General features: G+C 42.1%; 1 protein-coding gene and 2 long non-coding RNA genes across 7 annotated transcripts; 2 read left to right on the forward strand and 1 right to left on the reverse strand.

Moving 5' to 3' along the window:
• The first annotated feature begins 5 nt into the window (after positions 1–5).
• On the forward strand, positions 6–1,748 carry LOC113015704 (uncharacterized). The gene is made up of 2 exons (XR_013905118.1): positions 6–145; positions 485–1,748. It is a non-coding gene; the product is annotated as an uncharacterized LOC113015704 (long non-coding RNA).
• Positions 1,154–16,027, reverse strand: misp (mitotic spindle positioning). Of its 4 annotated transcripts, XM_026157841.2 has the most exons (6): positions 15,943–16,027; positions 14,151–14,303; positions 9,985–11,947; positions 2,858–3,048; positions 1,935–1,973; positions 1,154–1,858 (listed from the first exon to the last, which is right to left on the reverse strand). In XM_026157841.2, exons 2-6 carry the CDS (start codon positions 14,208–14,210, stop codon positions 1,769–1,771), a joined length of 2,343 nt encoding a protein of 780 aa, XP_026013626.2. In that variant the 5' UTR covers positions 14,211–14,303; positions 15,943–16,027; the 3' UTR covers positions 1,154–1,768. The 4 variants fall into 4 exon arrangements, with proteins under 4 accessions (XP_026013626.2, XP_080153261.1, XP_080153260.1 ...); XM_080297135.1 differs by lacking the exons at positions 14,151–14,303; positions 15,943–16,027 and adding an exon at positions 13,785–13,928; XM_080297134.1 differs by lacking the exons at positions 14,151–14,303; positions 15,943–16,027 and adding an exon at positions 12,905–13,558.
• On the forward strand, positions 3,705–6,801 carry LOC145424161 (uncharacterized). 2 transcript variants are annotated; one of them, XR_013905117.1, is made up of 5 exons: positions 3,706–3,742; positions 3,864–4,479; positions 4,837–4,989; positions 5,361–5,446; positions 6,048–6,801. It is a non-coding gene; the product is annotated as an uncharacterized LOC145424161 (long non-coding RNA). The 2 variants fall into 2 exon arrangements; XR_013905116.1 differs by having other exon boundaries at positions 3,705–4,479.
• Positions 16,028–21,891: the final 5,864 nt, after the last annotated feature.

A 21,891-nucleotide genomic window follows, 5' to 3' on the forward strand; every position in this document is an offset into this window, starting at 1 on the left:
GGCGAGACGTTTAAGCTGCGTGTCATATAAACGTGTTTGTCTGTGAGATGACTGATATAACCTCTGTGATCAGTTTGATATCGGCCCTGTGCGACGAACCGGCTGTTTATCTGACGGGCGCCGCGGACACCATCCTCTATCCCCGGTAACATTCTTCCCTGAGCGAAGTCTTCTAGGCGGAAAAAAATTAAAAGATACCTGCGCCCAATTTTAGTTTATTGTGGTTTCCTTTACTAGTATTTACTCGTTGTTGTTTTTAATAATGGAAACTAACGCTGAAAAAAATATCCGACCTCGATGCATTGTCATCTTGTTCATCTGTCCAGAAACAGATTTTAAATCTGGTGTCAGGTGACTTTTTCTTTAGCTGTGAGTTCACACTGACAGGGTGCACAGCTAGATTATGGTCTGATCTAATGATCTGCTGTATGAGTGAGTTCGATCTTCTGTTTTTTGATCACCTTTTGTGTTGTATGATGAGCAGGATGCTGTCCATATGGTTGGTTTTTGTATGGACTGAAGTAAAGAAAGACTTTATTGAGAAACATCACATCCTCTTTTCCTGTCTCCTCCTCCCTGATCCTGGTTTTCTTCCCGGTTAAAGAGATTTCTTCCTCTCTGCTGTCACCAGGTACCCTCTGATTTTGTTAGTTACACTCACCTCACCAAACAATGTGTTTGTTTATTGTGTTTATGTTTTGTGCTGTGTTGGTGTGTTTAAGTAAGTAAATGTATTTGTGTAGCACATGTCGGGATACAACAGGTGTTACAAAGGTGCTTCACATCAAATCAAAACACGAAACAAAGAAATGCAGGTAAATTACAAATAAACTAGAATGAAACGTCAGTTTAACCTCCTACAACCTGGTTACCACATATGTGGACATCACATTTTTGGTTGTCTAGACCTAAATACAAAATTTTGCTCTACAAGGGCCTGATATCCACTTACGGGGACATTATACTGCCACTATTCTATCAAAATTTAAAACAAATGTCCTCATATGTGGATCTCATTTTTCTCATAAACAAAAATCAGGTAAAAAAATAAATCTGGTAATTCTTTGTTTTTACATTCATCAGGTCACAATCAGCCCAAATAGCAAAGAAAAATAAAAAATGCATGCAATGAAAGAGTTCGGGTCTTAGGGGGTTAAAGCAATGAGAATCACTGTTTAATTTTGTGTGGAAGGTTTTCTGGTAATGCTGCTAAAAACACATTGTAAACATTTGTTTCAGAGATGGGTTTGGGGTGCTCTGTTTGGCTACACTTCCCGTTTCTGGATCTTTTGGAGAAAGTTAGAACCCTCTGTTCAGATGTTTTTCAGAAAGCAGGTAAAACTGAGCTTCCTGTCGCTGGGATTCTGCTATAATGCTGCAGCTGTCGGCAGATGTTTGTGTCTTGCAGTGAACCATCTGAGTGTCTGAGGACTAAAAATCATTTTTTATTTTTGATGCATCATGAAAACAATCAGAAACTTCCCGTGCTGCTGTGTCAGATTAAAAGTCTCCAGATAAACACTGGAACTATCTTTTTTTCTCTATATGAATCAGACACGTTGTCTCTGTTTTAGGCTCTAACCAACGGACTGCTGATTAGACAAGGGGAACTGCTGTCATCTTCAAGGAACAATCAGCAACAGCCATTTCTGTTGGAGCGTCTTTAGAAACCACTGCATCCCAGCTTGAGGAGAGAAACTCAGTCCCGTATTTCAGGATCTCCTGCCCTGCTGCTTGAGGTCGAGTCCTGTTTTGGAGTCAGGCACACTCACTTGTTCTCCTGGTTGGCAAATTGTCTGGCCTCCCAGAGCAGAGCTCCCTGGTTCTTATGTCGATTGACTCGAGTCGACTCCACAACCTGAAAACAGGCCAAGACGACAAGGAGTTAAGGAGACAAGGAGTAAAGGGGTTAAGGTTACAGGAGAAGCCCATACCTCGTTGTTGATCTCATCAACTGGCTGGATCCCTGCGTACTGTAAAGAAACAAGCAAATAAAAATAGACTCCGTTATTATTGTGCAGTTTTAAAACCTCAGTTCCAACAGTCAGGACACTGGTTGAACTGCAAATAAAAACAGAATCCAATGATCTGCAAATCCCATAAACTCATATTTTATCCACAATAGAGCACAAAAACACAGTAAATACTCAAAATGAGACATTTTACTGTTTCATAACAAATCTGAGCTAATGTGGAATTTGGCAGCAGCGACTTGACCTAAAAGTTGCGACGGAGCAGCAAAAGTGTGTCAAAGTCCAGCAGTGCAAAAGAAAAGATCAAAGGGAGCTGGCAGCAGGTCAGCCACGTGATCAGGTGGAAAAAGATCCTCTCAGAGAGGTGGAGCTTCTCAGAAGTTCACCAACCTGTTTCAGAATCACAGTCCTTGCTGTGAACATTTTATCAATTACACAACATGACATCATCAGCATATTCAGTGGATCTGAGCGCAGGGATGAGGCTGTAAATCAGTATTGGATTTCTGTGATCTTCAGCTGTTCTCCTCAGCTCACAGACTGATGTTACGGAAGAGGAAACATGGACCTGTCTAGATGTGTTGCTGCCATCAGATTCAACACAAGCTCATATTTTTATTAAAACATTTACCATGGTTAAACATTTTATGTGTTTTCTGTGTTCTGTAGTAAATAATATATTAGTTTAATAGATTTACAGATTGTTGCATTCTGGCTTGTTTTACAGTTCACACAGACCCAGCTTTGTTGGACCTTGGTTTTTATTTTATTCACTTCCATTTTATTTGTGCAGCATCATTTCATTGACAACGTCTAAATGATCATCTTCATCATCTCCTGAAGCAGGAAGAGGCTGAAAAAGCAGAAAGAGCAAAACTACTTACTGCACTCTCCTCCAGCTTCAGTTTGGCTCGATACTCCTCAAAGTTCTGCAGCAGAGTCTCCGTCAGACCTCGCACTGCTAGGGAGGGGGAGGAGGGAGAGGGAGAGGAGGAGGTCCAGGGCCGAGCCGTGATGAAGGAGACGGAGGGCAGACGGAGGGAGGGGCGAGGAGAAGACACGCTGGCTGGTTTCTCTGAAACACCGTGGAGGAAATCATGAATGACGTCATATGTGACACGCTGTGATGTCATCAGTGTTTGAACAGCAGCTGTTTCCTCCGATCATGTTTTTTTTTTTTTTATTATTTAAATGGAAACAGAACTTTAAACAGGAAACACATTTAAGGTGGAGCTTTCCAGTTTTCAGTTATATTCAGTGGAATCATTTTAATGTGAAGCTGTGGTTGTTCCTCTAACGGCCAGCAGAGGGAGCAGTAAGTAAGTCCTCAAAGACTTCCATGTGTCTGTAGCTACTAGCTGTCTGGTAGTGTGATATCCACTAACACGTGATCACATTTATGTGAATTCATTTATATTTAAGCTATTTTACTTTCAATGTAAGTGATATTTTCATTTGAAAATTTGCTTGCAGGACACATATATAGCTTTCTACAGGTGTTGCCACATGGTACCTGTAACACTAGCTTCACCGTGTTCGTGCAGTTGGAGATTTTGGAGCATTTTTAATGACATCATCTGACCAATTGTATGGCTGCTGAGAGGTTACTGTACCAACACACAGTCCAACAGGTCTAAGCTCCAGTTTGGGTGTGCAGTGAGATTTGAGGATTATAATTGGATGTTACTGAGCACTGGTTAGCAGATATCTGTGTCTGTGTGATACACCTGTACACTGAAAAAAAGGGACTGGCCATCTCTTGGATTTATGTAAGCATCTTGCATGTATTTAACACAATTGCCTCATGTTTTAAAGTTAAATGTAACTATATAGTGTAAAAACTACATGATATGCAGAAAGGGTGTATTAAATTGTTCATATCATGTTCAGGTGAAGTAAGTTAATAAGATAGCAACGTTAAATCTCGTGAAACCACGCGTGATTTCATCTCGCGGGCTTTGGATCGTGGTTTAAAAAAGGCATCCATCTCAGTCAAGTCGAGCAGCCAACTCTACGTTTTTGGTATGTCTTGATTTTTTGAATTAATTTTTACCATATTTCAGCCAAATGTAGTTAAACGTCTAGAGTGTCGCCATGTAACATGCTAAAAAAGAGCCGTTAGCTTATTTGCTGTTTTATCTGTTGTCAAAGAATTGGCGCTTTTTCATTTGAATTTGTCTTTGGCACAAGAGCCGTAATATCACATTAAACCTAATTACGAGGCACTCACAACATAATTTGGTTTTCTGTGTGAATAGATTTGCCAACTGACTCTTCAGTTACATTGTGTATTTACTGCACCGTGGTGTTAGTGAGATTTTGGACATTGAACAGCTTTAGCTAATATCATCAGCGGTATTATGCTAGCTTACATCCCTACCCCTCCTGCCCTCACCTGCTGTCCTTTTCTTTTTGTTTTTGTTTTTTTTGCTGCACATTGAGAGACGACCTCTATTCTGCATTTCACCAGGAGTCAGCTGATGGATTGTGGGTTCAAGGTGTTATGGTAAGAAAGTATATTCTATTTTCGTTTCTGTAACTTAATTATAATAGGTTTTTTATAATTATTAGGTGCATGCATACTCACCCTATTAATACAACTGAGAAATCCAAAATCTGCCATAGGTTTATCTTATACCTGTATGTATTGCCAGAAAGGTGATTACTGGACTCGCATTAATGCACACTTGAACTGAAATGAGGTTGTAACTTGTGGGTTGTTGGGTTGCAAATCAGAAACAAACATCTTTGGATTTTTTTGATCCCATAAGATCTGGAAACACAGTTTTTATTCAACAAAACATTACTGATTAACCAAGCACAGTGCCTGCTGTTATTTCAAAATAATTTTATGTCATTTCAGATGAAATGCAGCATTCCAGTGCATCCCAACCATGCCTTTACAGTCAAGGTTTCTGACGGAGCTGAGTTTCTCTCTGACAGTCTGCTGAAAGTGTTTGCAAAGTGATCGGGGGAACAGGGCACAAAGCTAATGGATGTAGCTGCCATTATGACAGTAAGAACTTTAAAATTCTTTAACTACAAAGTGTATATGTATTGCATTAGGTCAGTAAAAGATTTTTATGCTACATCCATTGAAACCGTCAACTATTACCTGTGAGTACTGATTCCACTAAAAGGATGCCATAATTTTCGTCATGCATTTACTGGCCCACTGAGAAAAATTTATCTTTTTAAAAAAATAAATGTTCTGGAAACAATATATCCATAAAGTTGATGTCAAACAGGAACTTTTGATATTGCTTTGTAGATGCTGGTGTTGCATGTTGACTGGTTTAAAAAGTCAAGAGTTTTTGTCTGGGATCATTTTCTTCTGTGCTACTGAAAAGTTCACAAATCTCTGTTTTCTTTGTTATAATACTTTAGGATGACATTAATGCTCGGAGTCCCTCATCAAAGTGCTCCGCATCTGTGTGAAAGACAATTGCAACATCTTGGTGCAGGAGTTCATGGTGAGTGTTTTATGAGTAGATTGTGGCTTTGCAACATTTAAAAATGCATTTAGTTATCCACTTGATCCTCATTGGACTGGTTAGGACCAGTAGTCCTCTTTAATAATTTGAAGTTCACATGAGGCCTGGTAGTGAACTCGGCCGCCGGCCCTTGAGGCCCCACCCCCACCCCTGTATTAGGGGTCACATCAGTGTGAAAAAACTTTAAATTTGTCATTCTAGTGAACAAAGAAAAATCCCCCCAATATTTACATTAGCTTTTGTTTGAAAAAAAAAAAAAAGACCAACTGACCAACAGCTAACCAAATTGTGGGGCTGAAAGTCTAAATTCTAACATCTTCTGAGTGACATAACCTGGATTTCTGATGGGCCGGTGTCTTTCTAACAAAAACTAATGTAAAGCATTTGAAATTATTATGTTTTTCACCCTCTCTTAGAAACTCTGTTAGACCATGAATGGCAGCATGGCAGGCCACTCTTTGGCTATAGCTATTTACTATGTTGCTTGCATTGGTTTAAATTACTCTAACATTAGAACTGGTAGATTCAAAAGAGATGAGTTTAAAAAGGAATCTTAAAGAAATGTTTTGTGTTTAACCAGGACTTGACTGAGGCCACTGCACAGATTGAGAAAACCACAATGAACATCTGTCTCCAGAGGATGCGGCAGGCAATGACTTTTCTGATGTTGTTCTTCAAGATCTGGATAACGTGACCTTTGCAGTAGCCATGCTGTTTGGACCTTTTTTATTCCTTCAACATGAGTTACCCATCACAACTCTGCTACACTTTTGAGGTGATTCAAAGGGTGGTAATGGAGTTGGATGCAACTCAGCTCTCAAGAAAAGCTCACAACTAAGACAAAACTGCTCCTGCAACGAAGCTCACTGTTATGCATGTGAGGTGACCAGCTCTAGGTGAGAGGACATTTAAATCTCACACTTGTTCTGCTGCATTTTTGAAGCTCAATTCCAGGAACGGATCGCAGGGTTCATTTTTATATACTCTGCAACTGCCATGAGGACGAGCCGTTTTTGTTGTTGTTGTTTGTTTTTCCTTTTGCTCTGTACAAGTTCTGTTTGTCTGTTTGGCAGCATTTTTAAATTTGTCTTTGTATTTTTTCTTTCTTTTACTAGTGAAGAGATGTAGCGTGAACAGTTATACAGTCTAAATATCCCATATGGGTCGTGTGAAATGGTATTTTCAATTTCATTCAGTTGAAGTAAAGAACGTTGAATATTTCTAAGTGTGCTGTTTTGAACCAAGATGTCACAGTATGATCAGTGCTGTAATTTTTGACAGTCACTGTATCAATGTTATTTTTGCGTCTCTTGAATAAAGGTTTTGACCTGCAAGTGCTAATTTCTTTAGTTATTGGGGTAAAATGGGAGGTGTTAATAGGAAGGTGTTTGCCAATTCAGTAACCTAATTTAATGTTAATGGAAACTAACATTACCTCAAATTGTTTAGTTATAATTGTTGTTTAACTGAATCTTGATGTCAGAGGCCTTAAATAGAATGTTTTGATTTGTTCTTTCCCAACATTTTTCAAAAGAAACAGTCTAATTTCTTTACTGTGAATGATTCCAGAGAACACGGAAGAACTGACATTATTTAACTGTTGATTTATGTAGATTCAGTGGAGGAGTAATGTCAGTTTAATTCTTTACCTACTGTCAATGCAGTGAAATTAGACATTTTGTTTTGAAAGGTTACTGGTGGATGCCAGCAACCATCTTGGAAGAGAACAATACAATCTGTTATAAGGCCTCCATTTGAAAATTGTGTATTTGATACTAGAATATAATAGCAAAATGTAATTTGAAGATAACATGTAGTATTTAAGTGACCAAGTAGTATTGGGTAAAAGTTATTGAATCGTGTTGGGATAACGTGAGAAAATTGTTAAGGATTAAAATATTCCAAGAGCTCAAATTACTTCATCAAAACATGTTTAAGTCACATTTTATCAACACAAATTGCACAGGTTTATTGAACATGAATAAATTGTGTTAATTTAACTCAATTGTTTAAGTTGCTGCCGAAGCAAAACATCTGTGTGCAACAAATGTCCACCATTGAATTAAGTAAATCCAACAACATATTTTTTTCAGTGTACAGTCTGAGGATGCACACTGATGATGATCATGCAGCGAAACTGTTAAAACCAGGGGTTCATAAACCAATGAGTAACATCACAGAGGTTGGGTCCATCTTTTATCTACAGTCTGCTCATCATGTCTGCTGTGAGGCAGGGTTTCTTAAGATTGCGCTGCTGCAATGTTTCCCAGCGTGGATTCTCTGGATAACAGAATGTGCTGATTGGTCGCCTGCTCTGATGAGCGAGTGTGTGTGTGTGTGGCTTTGGAGCAGCTGTTACTGATTGACTGAAGTGGATTTCGGTGCTTCTCTGGACTTTGATCATTTCTTTCGTTGAGTTACTCATTCTCTGATTTTTATGTAACAAGTTTACCTTCCTTCCTGCAGATCATTTTCACACTCCTTCAGTGGATTCCATTTAAACCTTCAGCAGCACTCTGTCTCTCTGCTCTGATCTCTGGGTCTTTTATTTTGAAGATTTCCCCCTCAGCATCACCTGTTGTTAGTCACTTAAGTCAGAACATCACAAACTGGGTGTTTATAAACAAAAAAACCCCTGTTAGTAAAAGTTGCTTGTGAAAATCTGATGATAGCAGCAGTATGGCGTTATTTTTGTGCCACTATTCTGAGCGCACGTAAAAACAAGTTGTTGCATTGCATTTTGAGGAGAGATTTATTTTGAGCAAAGAAAAACTAAATTTGAGTGAACAAAGAGAGACCAAAGAGAGACCAAAACAGGCAATCAGAAGTTTTTGCATCCAAGTGTGTGATTGGTTGGTTTTGTGGCACAAATATAACAGTCTATAGAAAGAGTTGAACGCACAGGGAGCAGAGATGTTCAGAGTGCAAGCGACACACCGCGAACAGGTCCGCAGAGATCTGAGCAAGAACAAATGCAAAAACTGAGCAAGAGGAGCTGTTACTGTGTGTTTCTATGGATAACAGCAAACACTGAAATACATTTTTTGCATGCAGCAATGAATTTTGTTCGCTCAAAATGTAGCTTTTCTTTGCTCAAGATAAATTTCTCCTCAAAATACAACACTTGTAAAGAAAATGTTTACATGCGCTCAAATTTTTTTTACGTGCACTCAGAATAGTGGCACAAAAATAACGCCATACAGCACCAGGTGGACAGAGGAACTGCAGACTGAAACAAACCCTGAAAACTACAAACTAATGACAGTGATGAGCTGGAGGAAACTGTATAACATCCTGCTTGTCCTGAGTATGGATACATGTGAGCCTCACAGCTTTTCTTTGTGTTTTGTTTTTTTACCACTTCATTTGTTGTCTTTGCTCTGTTTGAATAAAGCTTTAAATAGTTCTTTTGAAGAACATCTGAGAACAGCTAAGCGCAAATATGGTTATAGGCTACTGTTTGGCTTTGTGGACATTTCCACATATTTGACTTTTAAACCTGCTGATTAATTTAAGCTAACAGTGATGAGATGTGTTTAACCTTCAGTCAGTCACTGTGACTGCTGCTCCACACATCGTCCCGAAACACAATAATTTAATGCAACAGAGCAGGGTTACTGTGAAACAGCATATTTCAACCCAAACCATCTTTTCCTAAACCTAACTGAGCGCATTTTAGAGCCTTGAGCTGAACATGAACCACAGCATTGGTCAATGTGGGCCTCCTGGGAGGTTTTACTGCTGGACCTGATGAGTCACTCAGACACCATTGGACCAACAACAGTGTTACATGGGTTTAATAAGGCCGGTGACAGTTAGAGTCTGGCCATACATGGCCACCATCTCATGTCAGAGTCTTAATGATGTCATAGTGTGATGAGTTTTTCCTTCAGACCAAGTGCTGGTGTGGACTCTGAGGAGGAACCGGGTTTGAGTCCAGGCCTGTTGGGGGATGCCTCTGTTCAGACTCATAAACACCTCTGAAACACTGAGTCAGCAAATTCTCCCATGAGCCACTCTGATGTGATTGGGTAGGTTCAGTCCTCCTTCTAATATTTGGTGAACATTGGGCCTCGGAGAGGTGTGTTAGTGTCACCGGTGGACAATAAACTCACAAACCAAAGCGCTGGCTCTGTTTAAGGCAGCAGCCAATCCCCCTGAGAGGAAACACTCTTTCAATCGTGGTTTGGTGTGTGTTTTGACAGTGAATGACAGGCAGAAGATATGTGGTTGGTTACAAACAGGTGAAAATAGTTTTCCTTCAAAGATTACTGAGTAACAGCTAAGCCCTGTTCCTGCCGGAGTGGTGAACTTTGACCTGAAAACAGCCTCAAAAATCATATTTGGTCCTAAGCTGAAATTTATGTGGAGTCTTTCCTGAGATATCAAAGGACTAAAATCTAATGAGGTCTGGAAACATCAAAAAACGTTTAGACGTGATTGGACTGTCAGAACAAACTGACATTGAGAATTATGGGGCACTTTGAGTTTGCTGTGATCGGGTCAACAGTACGTACCTGTTTTTATCGGCGGGTAGAACTGACTGACGGCCTTCTGGGTCGCTTGTTCCACCAGAGGAGCTGGAGAGAACAGCTGCTGTTTGGCTTCCTCCCTGGACTCCCTCAGCTCCTGCTCCCTTCTCAGAGCCTCCTCAATTTCCTTCTCAATGAAGTCTGGGGCTCCTTTTCCTCTACACTGCAGGCCAGTGGACTTCAGGCTCTCCCTCCAGGACTGAAGGGCTGTTTCCTTTTGAGGTGTCAATGCTAGGGAGGCAGTAGAGGAAAAGGAAAACACTTGATCCTGGTCAAGACGTCTTCTGTCCTGGACCCCAGAGTCTATCTCGATCAAGGAAGAGGGAATCGGGCTCATTTGTTTTTGTTCTTCAGGGTGTCGATGAGGACAGCAAGGAGATGGAAAGACTTCACTTGTTTCAGACTCAGGCTGGCTGCTCTCCTCTGTCCACCTGTCCTTGTTTCGTGGCTCCGACTGACTTCTAGTCTCTTCGATATTCTGAGAAGGATCAAGCTTATTCTGGTTCTCGTTTTTGACCTCTCCCTGGACAATGAAGCTCACTCGAGTCTTCTCTTTCATTTTGATCGGTGCTGGTCGTGGTTGTAAGCGTTTGGTTTTGATCTCAACCATCTGTCCCCAACTGTCACTAAGCTTCAGGCCTCGAGAGCGGCGCAGGTTCTCCTCACGTTCCTGGATTAACCGAATCTCCCGTTCAATTGGGGTCTCACAAGCACTAGTGGACTTGATGGGTCTGTTCAGCTGCTGTACGTTATCGTTGAACACCCCATCATCGCTGACGTAGCCACCACCCACCTCTCCTGATAGCTCCTCCAGTCCAGAGTCCAGGTCATCAAACACGCTGCTTTGCCTGCTCAAACATTCCTCAGTCTGGAACACCGTCACCTTCTTCTGTCGATATGCTTCATCTTCTTCAGGTGCTTTAAACTGTGCTGCGTTGTTACTTGTCTCCACCTTCTTTGGTGTGGTTACATCAAGATCTGGCCACAAATATGACTTCAGGTGTGTTCTTGGGGACTTCAGAGGACTGGACGGAGCCTTCAGCTGGTCCTGCTCCAACTTCAGAAACTGTTGTCGGATTGTGTTGAAGTTGATCTGCTCCTTGTCGATGGTTCCGGGCTCAGCAGGACGAGGGGGTTCTGGTCTGGAACTGACTGGCTTGTAGCTTAAACTGAAACCTTCTATCAGTTTGTTTGTAGACTGGCTCAGGTCCTCCTGGGAGCTCAGCTGGTCCTGAAACCCAGCACTCTTCTTTGGAGCTTGGGTACGAATGATCTCTTTGCGAAGCTCCTTCTCCTCTTCCTCACCAACCACTCTGATTCCATTGTTTGCATCAACTTTGTACTGCAGGTCTCCGTTGCCCTCTGAGAATAGACTCTCGGGTTTCTTGCTGCTTGTGTAGGTCTGTAGTTTGAAGCCCTTCTCTTGCTTCAGGGTGGCCAGCATAGCCTGGCGCTGGGGTGAGACCATCCAAGCTTCATTATGCTCAGCCTTGGGGCTTCCTGGATCTTCCACAAAGGAGTAAAACCCACAATGAGAGCCTGAGCTGCTGCCAGGACTGCTGGGACTGCTGGGTTGCCACTCGTCACTGGAGTTTCCCCCATCAGGCGACACAGCAATCTGCCGGGCCTGAACCACAACATCCTGAGACTCGTCGCCCTGCTGGGAGGAGACGACTACGCAAGGCTGACTGTATGAAACTGAGATGCTCCTAAAGGCGGTGTCCAGGTCATTTGGACCTGGGGCTGGTACAGCAATGGTGCGTAGGTCTGATGGTTGGAGCGTGGGGGACAGAGGCTTTAAAACCCAATTCTTTGGAGTGCTGTCCATGGCTGCAGGTGGTGTGGCAGAACCAGCGGGTGACAGAGGTTCTGACAGATGGTGATGAACAGAACTCGACTGAGAAGATGGAAAAGTCAAAACATCCTGATGGTTGCCCGCAGAAAGTCTCTGAAACAACAGGGAGGAAAGAATGGTTACTGTGGCAACCACAGAGGACAGCAATAGGGATAGGACAGTTTCTCTAGTAACAGGAATCAATTTGGAGGGCTGATTGGTTGCATTGGAAACATCCAGTTCAACTCAGTTTTATCTATATAGTGCCAAAGCACAACAATGGTTTCCTCAGTGCACTTTACGTTGTAAAGTACAGACCCTGCACTGAACATAAGGGTTGAAAAGACTCAGATCCATCCAAACATGGAGCCGGAAGCTGAGACAGGAGGTCACAGCAGACCGGTTATCATCGGGCAGGTGGGTGGAGCTGCTGTGACCACTTAAAGAAGTTTATCAAATCCATAAACTTCAGAGCAAACCCTGAGCTTTGGGGCCACAGGGACTCATTGACCTCATCATTAGGAATGTGTTTTATATGAACGTTGTCACTAAACACGAGACACAGACAGGAAATGAGGAGAAGCAGAACCGATCCACTAATCATTTCCTCTACTTTTCTCTGTACATTCACTAAGTGTGCCGGATTTATCCAGCTGGGGGGCTGGTTCAGGGCCCCGGGGCACGTGTTTGACTGTAGCATGTCTGACCTGAACTGGAATCAGCAGCTGAGTTTTTATGGAGGAAATTTAACTGAATCCAAGGAATGATAGATCAATGATAACGTTTACAGCGACTCTTGTAAAAGACTGACTGAAGTCATATGACCGTTTATGGGAAGGCAGCTCGTCTGTGGTCATGAACTCTAATAATTAATCCACCATAAAACGGATAAAGTTCAGAGTTGCTCGGATAAAGGTGGAGGTCAGAGGGTTATAAACCTGCAGCAGTTCAAAGTTCAAAAGCTGACAAAGTTGTAAAAAGGCCTGTTAGCACGGAGAACTGCGGCTCAGAGCCGTCACCAATCAGCTGAGCATGCCAGGGTTACAGATACACACACACACACACACACACCTGAGTGCAGGACATCAGGTCAGGTGTGCTCCTCACCTGTCTGTGTCTTTGAGCTGAGTCAGGACTCAGACCGGCAGTGATGGCCATCTATAATCTTTAGTCCGTGCAGGCTGGAAATGCTATGAGGTGCTCAGAGACAACATTTCTTCTTATTCTTTGTCATTCCAGCATTTCCTGCTGTCAGGGACTCTTTATGCTACCGTCTCCTCACACCTGAGCGCCCCTGAAAGAGCTTCAGAAATCACTTTAGCACTCAGTAGCTGCTCTGATACCCCTGTGGGCAGTTATGTGGGCATCTGCGAACTTTTACTCCGTCACGCCACAGGAACAGACCGGCCTTTCAGAGGGCCTCTTCTGGTCCCCAGGCCTGTTATTTTATTCCCTGGTATAAAGTCTTCTTTCACCTGTTTGTGCAGAAATTCACCAGCCAAACACGAGCCGCAGATGACACTCGACTGATTCCTGGAGTGTTCCAGACAGCGGCGGCCTCAGAGCACCCTCCTGTCTGAGCATGCCTGATAAGCAGCTCCTCCTGCAGACAAGCCGCTGCTGTCACCTGATAACGTGTCCAACTGTTTGGAGACCACCCAGAGACCCAGAAACTGATCCTCGGGGGGCAGGGCTGTAAAACTTTGTGTTTCGGGTGCTTTCAAGAAGTAACCAAGTCCTGGTCATGTGACAATCAATAACTAATAATAAGGCAGCAAGGTGTGAAGGAGTATACTCTCCTTCGCACCTTGGATTCAGAAAAATGGTGCTCCCAGTCTCATCACTAGTCAATGATTATAAATATCATTAATTAAAGATGTTATTGATTACAGTTGTTACTGATTAAAGGTCTGATTGATCATGTAAAGGTAGATCTGAGCTGATTTCTTACCTCTGATCAGTTTTCTGCCTGCTGCACAGCCTGAAGAACAACTGACTGATGTGCCAAAGGTCACTGAATGCCCACTCACAGGCCCCGCCCCTAAAGCAACGCCCCACCCCCAGAGACCAGTCTTTAATGATATTCCTAACAGGCAGTGGCAGCCTGTGAGTGTTTTATGGTAAGACGCAGAAGGACAGGAGAGTGGCCTCAGCTCGTGATCCACGCTGGATCATCAAACTGAAGTTTCACTCCTGCTCGTAAGAGCACTCCCTGCTGCCCCCCTCAGCTGAACTGCAGCTTCTGTAACACAACAGCAAGTAATGCAATCACACCACTCTGACCTCTGACCCTGGGGACAGAAAGTGCGTGTCTCACCTTCGTCTCCTGGTCCAGACTGTGACACAGAACCACCCAGGGAGGCGTGTACCTGAACATCCTGCCGGTCTGAACTGGATCTGACCAGTTCTGGTTTTGGATGATGATGTTAGTCAGACTCACCTGGTCAGCAGGAACCAATCACCACAAGCCCTGAAGCAACAGTAATATAAATAGGAAGTTACTAAGGAACTGTACCTTTTCAAAATAAAGCAATCAGAAAATTATGGATTTGTTTATGTTCTTAATTGCAAAAATATAAAAATATAAGAAACAGATTTGTCAAACTGATCATCCATTTTGTTTTGTGGTGATAAATCTGTAGATGTTGCTGTACTAACTGCTTAGATACCAGGTTATTTTATATAGTTTTAAATTATAATTGGCCTATATGATTTTTGTTCTTGTCCATAAGCGTATGACTACATGTCCAGTCTAATCGGTCTAATTATGGCTGATTTTATTCTTTTCTTTGTTCAGACTGTTCTGAATAATCATTCATATATTTGCTGTAATGTGTGGGGGTCTTTGCCTTTTGATGACATCACCCTGCAGGTGTTACACAGCTTCCCTCAGGTGTTGATTGATTTAAACCTTGGGATGGTTTGTAATCCTGATGCTTACTCGAGTTTTATTTTTTTGAAATGTAAAAAATGTTTCTCAAATTTTACTAATACCAATATTTTTAACTTATAAAGGCACCTTATGAAAGTGAGAGCAGTGTTTCATGACTCATGAGATTAATCATCATCAATTTCACTGTAATTTTTCTTTTCCACAATAATTAGTTAACACAATAAAACACACCTTTCAGCGTTTCATGCATTTTTAAACTGTGTTTGTTGAGACCTGGAATGTCTTTAAGGCACTTTGGATCACCACCTGTACTTTAAATGTGCTATAGGCTGTAAATAAAATAAATGTGAAGGTTCAGCTGTTTATCATAGTGCATGTTTGAAGTATATCTTCTCATTTCCAAAAATGAGAAATGTGAATGGGAGGCAGAGGACAGGACTAAAGATGCACCTGTGTGGCACACCTGTGCTCAGGATTAGGGTTAATAAGGTGTGGCCTCCCATCCTGGCATTCTGGGCCTATCTATGATCCATGTGCTCAGTAAAGAGTTCAAGCGGTCACTTCATTAACCAGTTTGTTGGGCAATATGGTGCTGAACACAGAGCTCAAATCAACAAGCAGCATCCGTACAGGTGTGCTGATGAAGGTGTGTAAAGGACTGCGTCTTGTCTCTCACAGATGTTTTGTAGACCAGCTGGACAACAGTTGTTTGGACAGGTGACAGCTGGTGAGCTGGCACAATGATGGCTGACTTGAGGTTTTCAAACCAGACATAACAGCAAAAACAACAGCAGCAGCTTGAAGACAGCTGGACGCAATCGGTCATGTGATCAGCTGGGCAGTCAATAAGAAGCTGCAGTATTTATCAGATGTTAAAATCCGTTTTCATTACTAAGACACACAGAGATTAACTCAGAACTAAAAAACATGTTTCTGTTCTTTCTTCTTGACAGGAAATTGTAAACATACGAGTAATATCATGAGTAAATATCATTTGTTTGTTTTCTGTTTGTGTAAACAGCTTTAAACAGTCATATTGTCTGACTGCCAGAGGAGGGCGGGCTAATACTATTTACATTTCACAACATCATCAAACCCGCTAATATATTAAACCCGTCATCAGTCACAAGATTAGAGATTGGACACACAGGTAGATGATGTCATCATGATGTCACACAAGTAAGAATAAAGAGAGGAAAACAGAATGTGGACTCACCCTGCAGTCGCCGACAGACAACTGATCCACGCCAACGCTGTGTGTGTGTGTGTGTGTGTGTGTGTGTGTGTGTGTGTGTGTGTGTGTGTGTGTGTGTGTGTGTGTGTGTGTGTGTGTGTTGTGTGTGTGTGTGTGTGTGTGTGTGTGTGTGTGTGCTGGTCTCTATGGCTCTGTGAGGACATGCCGCCTGGTCCTTACTTCATGTCAGACCTTCAGAGGACTGAGTTCAGGATCAGGCTTAGGTTTAGGTTTGGGCTCAGGTTCCAGGTGGTTTATTCTTCGAGTCTGTTTAATATTCAGAGTTTGGAGGTTTTTCAGTCATTCAATTTTAACATCAGGAGCTTCTGAATAAGTTCTGTTCAGATCAAAAAGTTTGAAAATAAAAAGCAGGTTGTGTTGTTTTTACTGTGAATCAGAAGTGTAACAGGAGCTCTAACGATGTGTTCAGCTGCGATTCCCAGACAAAAGCTGACTTTTGTCTGGGAAGAAACAGACATAGATGAGATAAGGAGCTTCTACTGTCATAATTCATCCACATCAGTCACACTTCAAGATGCAGCTGGTATCAGAACAAGTCAATGTTTGTTTGTTTTAAATTATTATTCTGAAGATAAATCGGCCTCTTTATAAAATGGAGGGACCCAACTGTCATATCTACAGATCTGCCGCCTCTCTCCACAGAAAGACACAGTAACAGTAGTCACAACAACACAAACAGGCAAAGCTTAGTCATTTATGTACTTATATTCACAGAGTCTAGATGGCGAGTTTTCAATAACCTAGATGGCGAGGTTATTGAAACCTCGCCATCTAGACTCTCACAGAGAAGATCAGCTGATGAATTTCACAGATTTCCTGAACTTTTTATTTTATCTGTTCAAGTTTGTTGGATATTCTTTATTTAACCAGTTCTTAGCCATTGCTTCCTCACTTGCAGGTTGTATTTTTAAGAAGTATTGATCTTGTTTTTTGAGTTCATTCGAGTGGCGATATAAAAAAGACTAAAATCAGGTTAACCTGTGCTGATTATTGAAATCATCAGTGTTGCCAAGAAGAACCCACAGGACAGTTCCAGAAAGCATGAAATTCGTCAGCAGACATGTTCTCTAACAGTGTCCAGACTCAGGTATTTCATGCTGTTTTATTCTTACAGTAATTAAAAATCCGAAAGAGTCACGTTTGTTAACAAAGACCCCAAATGCAGACACACGGTAAGCCACAATAAACCAATCAGGATGCAAGAGTGGACGACAGTATAACAAGGCGACGAGGACACACAAATTGAGGGTATAAATACAGGCAGAGGTATTCAGGGAAAGTAAAACTGAATACTACACTCAACAAAAATATAAACGCAACACCTTTGTTACTGCTCCCATTCCCCATGGGATGGACGTAGAGACCTAAAATTCATTCCAGATACACAATATAACCATCCCTCCCAAACAGTGGTCACAAATCAGTCCAAATGTGTGGTAGTGGGCACATCTGCTATATTGAGATAATCCACCCCACCTCACAGGTGTGCCGCATCAGGATGCTGATCTGACATCATGAGTAGTGCACAGGTGTACCTCAGACTGCCCACAACAAAAGGCCACCCTGGAATGTGCAGTTTTTTGCGCTATTGGGGGTCTGGGGACCCAGAACCGGTCAGTATCTGGTGTGACCACCATTTGCCTCATGCAGTGCAACACATCGTCGCATGGAGTCTATCAGATTGTCAATTGTGGCCTGTGGAATGTTGGTCCACTCCACTTCAATGGCTGTGCGAGGTTGTTGGATATTCGTGGGAACTGGTACACGCTGTCGTATACGCCGGTCAAGCACATCCCGAACATGCTCAATGGGTGACATGTCCGGTGAGTATGCTGGCCATGCAAGAACTGGGACATTCTCAGCTGCCATCTGCCCTGAACAATGTGAACCATGATTCATCCGTGAAGCGCACACCTCTCCAACGTGCCAGACGCCATCGAATGTGAGCATTTGCCCACACAAGTCTGTTATGGCGACGAGCTGGAGTCAGGTCAAGACCCCGATGAGGACGACGGGCATGCAGTTGAGCGTCCCTGAGACGGTTTCTGACAGTTGGTGCAGAAATTGTTTGGTTGTGCAAACCAATTGTTCCAGCAGCTGTCTGGGTGGCTGGTCTCAGACGATCTTGGAGGTGAACCTGCTGGATGTGGAGGTCCTGGGCTGGTGTGGTTACACGAGGTCTGCGGTTGTGAGGCCGGTTGGATGTGCTGCCATATTCTCTGAAACGCCTGTGGAGACGGCTTATGGTTGAGAAATGAACATTCAATGCACGGGCGACAGATCTGGTTGACATTCCTGCTGTCAGCATGCCAATTGCACGCTCCCTCATTGCTTGTGGCATCTGTGGCATTTTGCTGTGAGACAAAACTGCACATTCCAGGGTGGCCTTTTGTTGTGGGCAGTCTGAGGTACACCTGTGCACTACTCATGATGTCAGATCAGCATCCTGATGTGGCACACCTGTGAGGTGGGATGGATTATCTAAATATAGCAGATGTGCCCACTACCACACATTTGGACTGATTTGTGACCACTGTTTGGGAGGGATGGTTATATTGTGTATCTGGAATGAATTTTAGGTCTCTACGTCCATCCCATGGGGAATGGGAGCAGTAACAAAGGTGTTGCGTTTATATTTTTGTTGAGTGTAGATACATGTGAGGTTATGGTTAAATCAGCTGTAGAGAAATATTAGCCTTATCCTCCCTCGGGGATATTCTCCCTGACTGCACAGTTCAAAGAATAAAGTTTTAATTGTGCAGGAACTGTATTTGTGTGTTTGCATTCACATGGACCAGTTTAAAACGGTCCTGGCAACGCAGTGTGTCCCAGGACCTCACTCAGCCACAAAAACCAACGTGTGTGTGTTTCAGTGTTGCTGAGCAGCAGAATTTATCAGGAATGCTGCTGACCAACAGAAACACACACACAGAGTGAACACATGGAATTTGGAGTTATTTTACTTTGTTTTTTGTGAGTTTTTTTGGTTTTAAATCTTTCCTTAAAGTCAGGTTTGTAGTTGTCATTGTCTGAAAATTAGTGTTTAATCAGTTAGTTTAAGCGGTTCATCACAATAACAATAAAATACCAATTCAGACACTTGGGCTGCCACACACGTTCGACTAAATACAGTGAAACTGAAGAGACCGTCGGTCCATAAAGTCTGACCCCATCCTGCACATTCTTAAAGTGCATCTTTAAAAAAATAATTTCTGTTATTTGGCCTTAAATAACAGAAACCCAGAGTCACAGTTGCTGCTATATATTGTCCCTGATATTTGTGTGTGTGTGTGCAGCCCGCATGCACAGGGTCAAACTTCACTTGTGAACTAATCAGGGAATAACGGGGTGAAAACACAACCTGCTTCACTGTCAGCAGGTACTGTCTCCTGCAGTGGGCGACACTGAGCCTCATTCTGCAGGTTACTAAGACAACAGCAGGAGGCTGCAGAGCATGCAGACGCTGCTGAGTGAAATAAATCCCTCCGTTCTCCATCTGAGCTTGTTTTTATCTTCCTCAGAGTCTCAAACACAGCACTCTGCTGGTAAACCTCTGTGAAGTCACAGACCCACCAAGACAAACCCTCGATCTTCCACTCAGCTCCAGAAATGCTCAAAAGATCAAATAAAAACAGAAAAAGCAGCAACGTGTCAATCACTGTTCAACCCTGCCCTAAATCCTTCCTGCTTCCTGCTCCTCTCTGACCTTAATGGGAACATTATCTCCAAAACAAACATGTTTTATTTAGTCCTGAGACCATAAGCTCACCAGGAAAGAGTTCACTGAGCTCAAAGATCATCTGATGAGGAGACTCATTTCCTCACAGACTTCTATCCAATCAGAGCAGAGTTGTCACCCCCAGGACGTCAGACAGACCCACACTCTGTGTGTGAAACATGACAACCTGATGAATTTCAGACACAAACTGATGATCTGATAATGTTTCAATACTGATTTGTAGGAGCTGCTGCTCAGCAGATATGAACCTGGTTTTAACCCTGTTTCAAGAGCTTTCTCTATCAGACATTGCATCGCTGAAATCATGATCAGCTGTGAGGAGTCTGAAGAAAGAATGAGTTGAACTTCTCAGGTCAAGTGGCTTTATTGTCATTCCCACCATGTGCAGTGGTACAGTACACAGTGAAAGGAGACAACATTCTTCCAAGACCATGGTGCTACATATAACAGACACTCAACACAGGACTAGATAAAGTGTAAGTGAGCAAAAAAAAAAAAACTAAACAAAGACAGAAACTATACAGACACAGCAGTGCAATACAAAAGTGCAACAATGAAAGTGGGTTGTGCAAAAGCTAACTTGATGTATTAAGGGGTGCGTGTGTGTGTGTATGAGATTGTGCAAATAAGTGTTTGTGTAGCTGAGATATAGTCACAGTGAACTTTTTTCAAACTGCATTGTATATATTTGATTTTTTATTACTTAAATGGAATTTTTGTAATACTAAGGTTCCACTGTTGTAGTGGGACGTTAATCACTGGGACACTGCTAGGAAACATGTTGCATGTGTGGTGGGTTCCCAGCCAGAGTCGCATGGACTCCACACTGGTAAGGCACATTCTCTGTAGCTTGTCTCCCTGTACTAAATTATAAATTTAAGTTTGGTTTATTTTGCTTTACTAAGTATTAGTTCTTAGGGCTAAAAGTCCCCAAAGTACCAAAGTGATGGAAACTGCCTTTTATCATTATACCACCTATTTATGTGTTTTTCACTTGTGCTAAACAGAGAGGTCTGCTGCTGCATTTTGCCTTTTAGATATATGTAAATAGCTTTTCCCTCCAAGCAGTCCGGCTCCCGAGGACCACACTGCCCTCCTCCACACTGGACTCTCTTCTCCACACACTTCTTGGACTACATAACACTGTCCTCTCACTCCCGATACTTGCACTCTGCTGTATTGCACTGTTTGACTCTGTCTGTGTACTATTGTACTAATTTATTCTTGTTCTTTTCTGTTCTTATTCTATTTCTATTCAAGTACAACACTGTTGTACTTATTATTAGTTCATCTTATTCCTGTATAGTTGTGTATATATGTATATTTTATTTTTTTCCAGTTTATTTTTCCAGTTTGCACCTTTGATCTAGGAGGACGCTATTTTGTCCCACTGTGTACTTGAGTTTATATTGTTGGGTTGACAATAAAACTCTGCTTGACTTGACTTAAATGTTAGTCATGTACAGATTTTGTTTTATGTGTATAATGAGTTTGTCATATAAGGCTGCACGTTAAATAGTATTTTCAGTTGTGTTGGGAAAATTTACTTTTGTATGAATATGTGTTTTGTAATTGATCCATCTTAGTGGGGATTTAAATATTATAAGTGATTATCAGTAGTTTATTTTGAAGTATACTTTGCTTCATATTTGTCTCAGTTTTACCCCGCTATTACACTTGATTTTGAAGTGGCTGTTGAGAGAAACCATTGTTTTGATATTTTTATGTTTTTTAAATATTGTGGGCCAAAGTTGCATGGACTCCACATTGGGATTAAGAAACACCTGCTGCTGTGAAAATGCTTAGAAAATAAAGCCAGTTTTGCAACCAGTCCCTGTTTGTCATCATAAAACAGTCTACCATTTGAAATCTGCTACACTTGGCAATGACGTGTATGAGGGTGTGTGTGGCAGTCCGATCGCTGAGCTGTGAGAGTTGGATCCTCTTGGCGAGCGTCGCTGACTCAGCGGGTGGATCAAAAAACAGCTGATGGGATTGTGAGTGCTGTTTGATGGAGCCCAGTGTGAGTGAATCCTCTGAGGTTATGTCAGACTTTCAATGCAGCACGCTTCAAAAGATTTCCACAGAGACGAAGATCAGCGAATGCTTTTCAAACTTTCAGAGGTCAAAGAAGCAATCAACAATTAAAACGTTTAATTTTATTCAATAAA

The sequence above is a fragment of the Astatotilapia calliptera genome, chromosome 23 (assembly GCF_964374335.1).
Source record: "Astatotilapia calliptera chromosome 23, fAstCal68.1, whole genome shotgun sequence".
NCBI lineage: Eukaryota > Metazoa > Chordata > Actinopteri > Cichliformes > Cichlidae > Astatotilapia > Astatotilapia calliptera.

Coding starts and splice junctions, on each gene's coding strand:
- misp (XM_080297134.1), bottom strand. CDS start 12,991: ATGGCCATCACTGCCGGTCTGAGTCCTGACTCAGCTCAAAGACACAGA. Junction 3,049..9,984: donor CTACCCGCCGATAAAAACAG/GTACGTACTGTT, acceptor ACGGTGTTTCAG/AGAAACCAGCCAGCGTGTCT. Junction 1,859..1,934: donor TTGATGAGATCAACAACGAG/GTATGGGCTTCT, acceptor GCCTGTTTTCAG/GTTGTGGAGTCGACTCGAGT.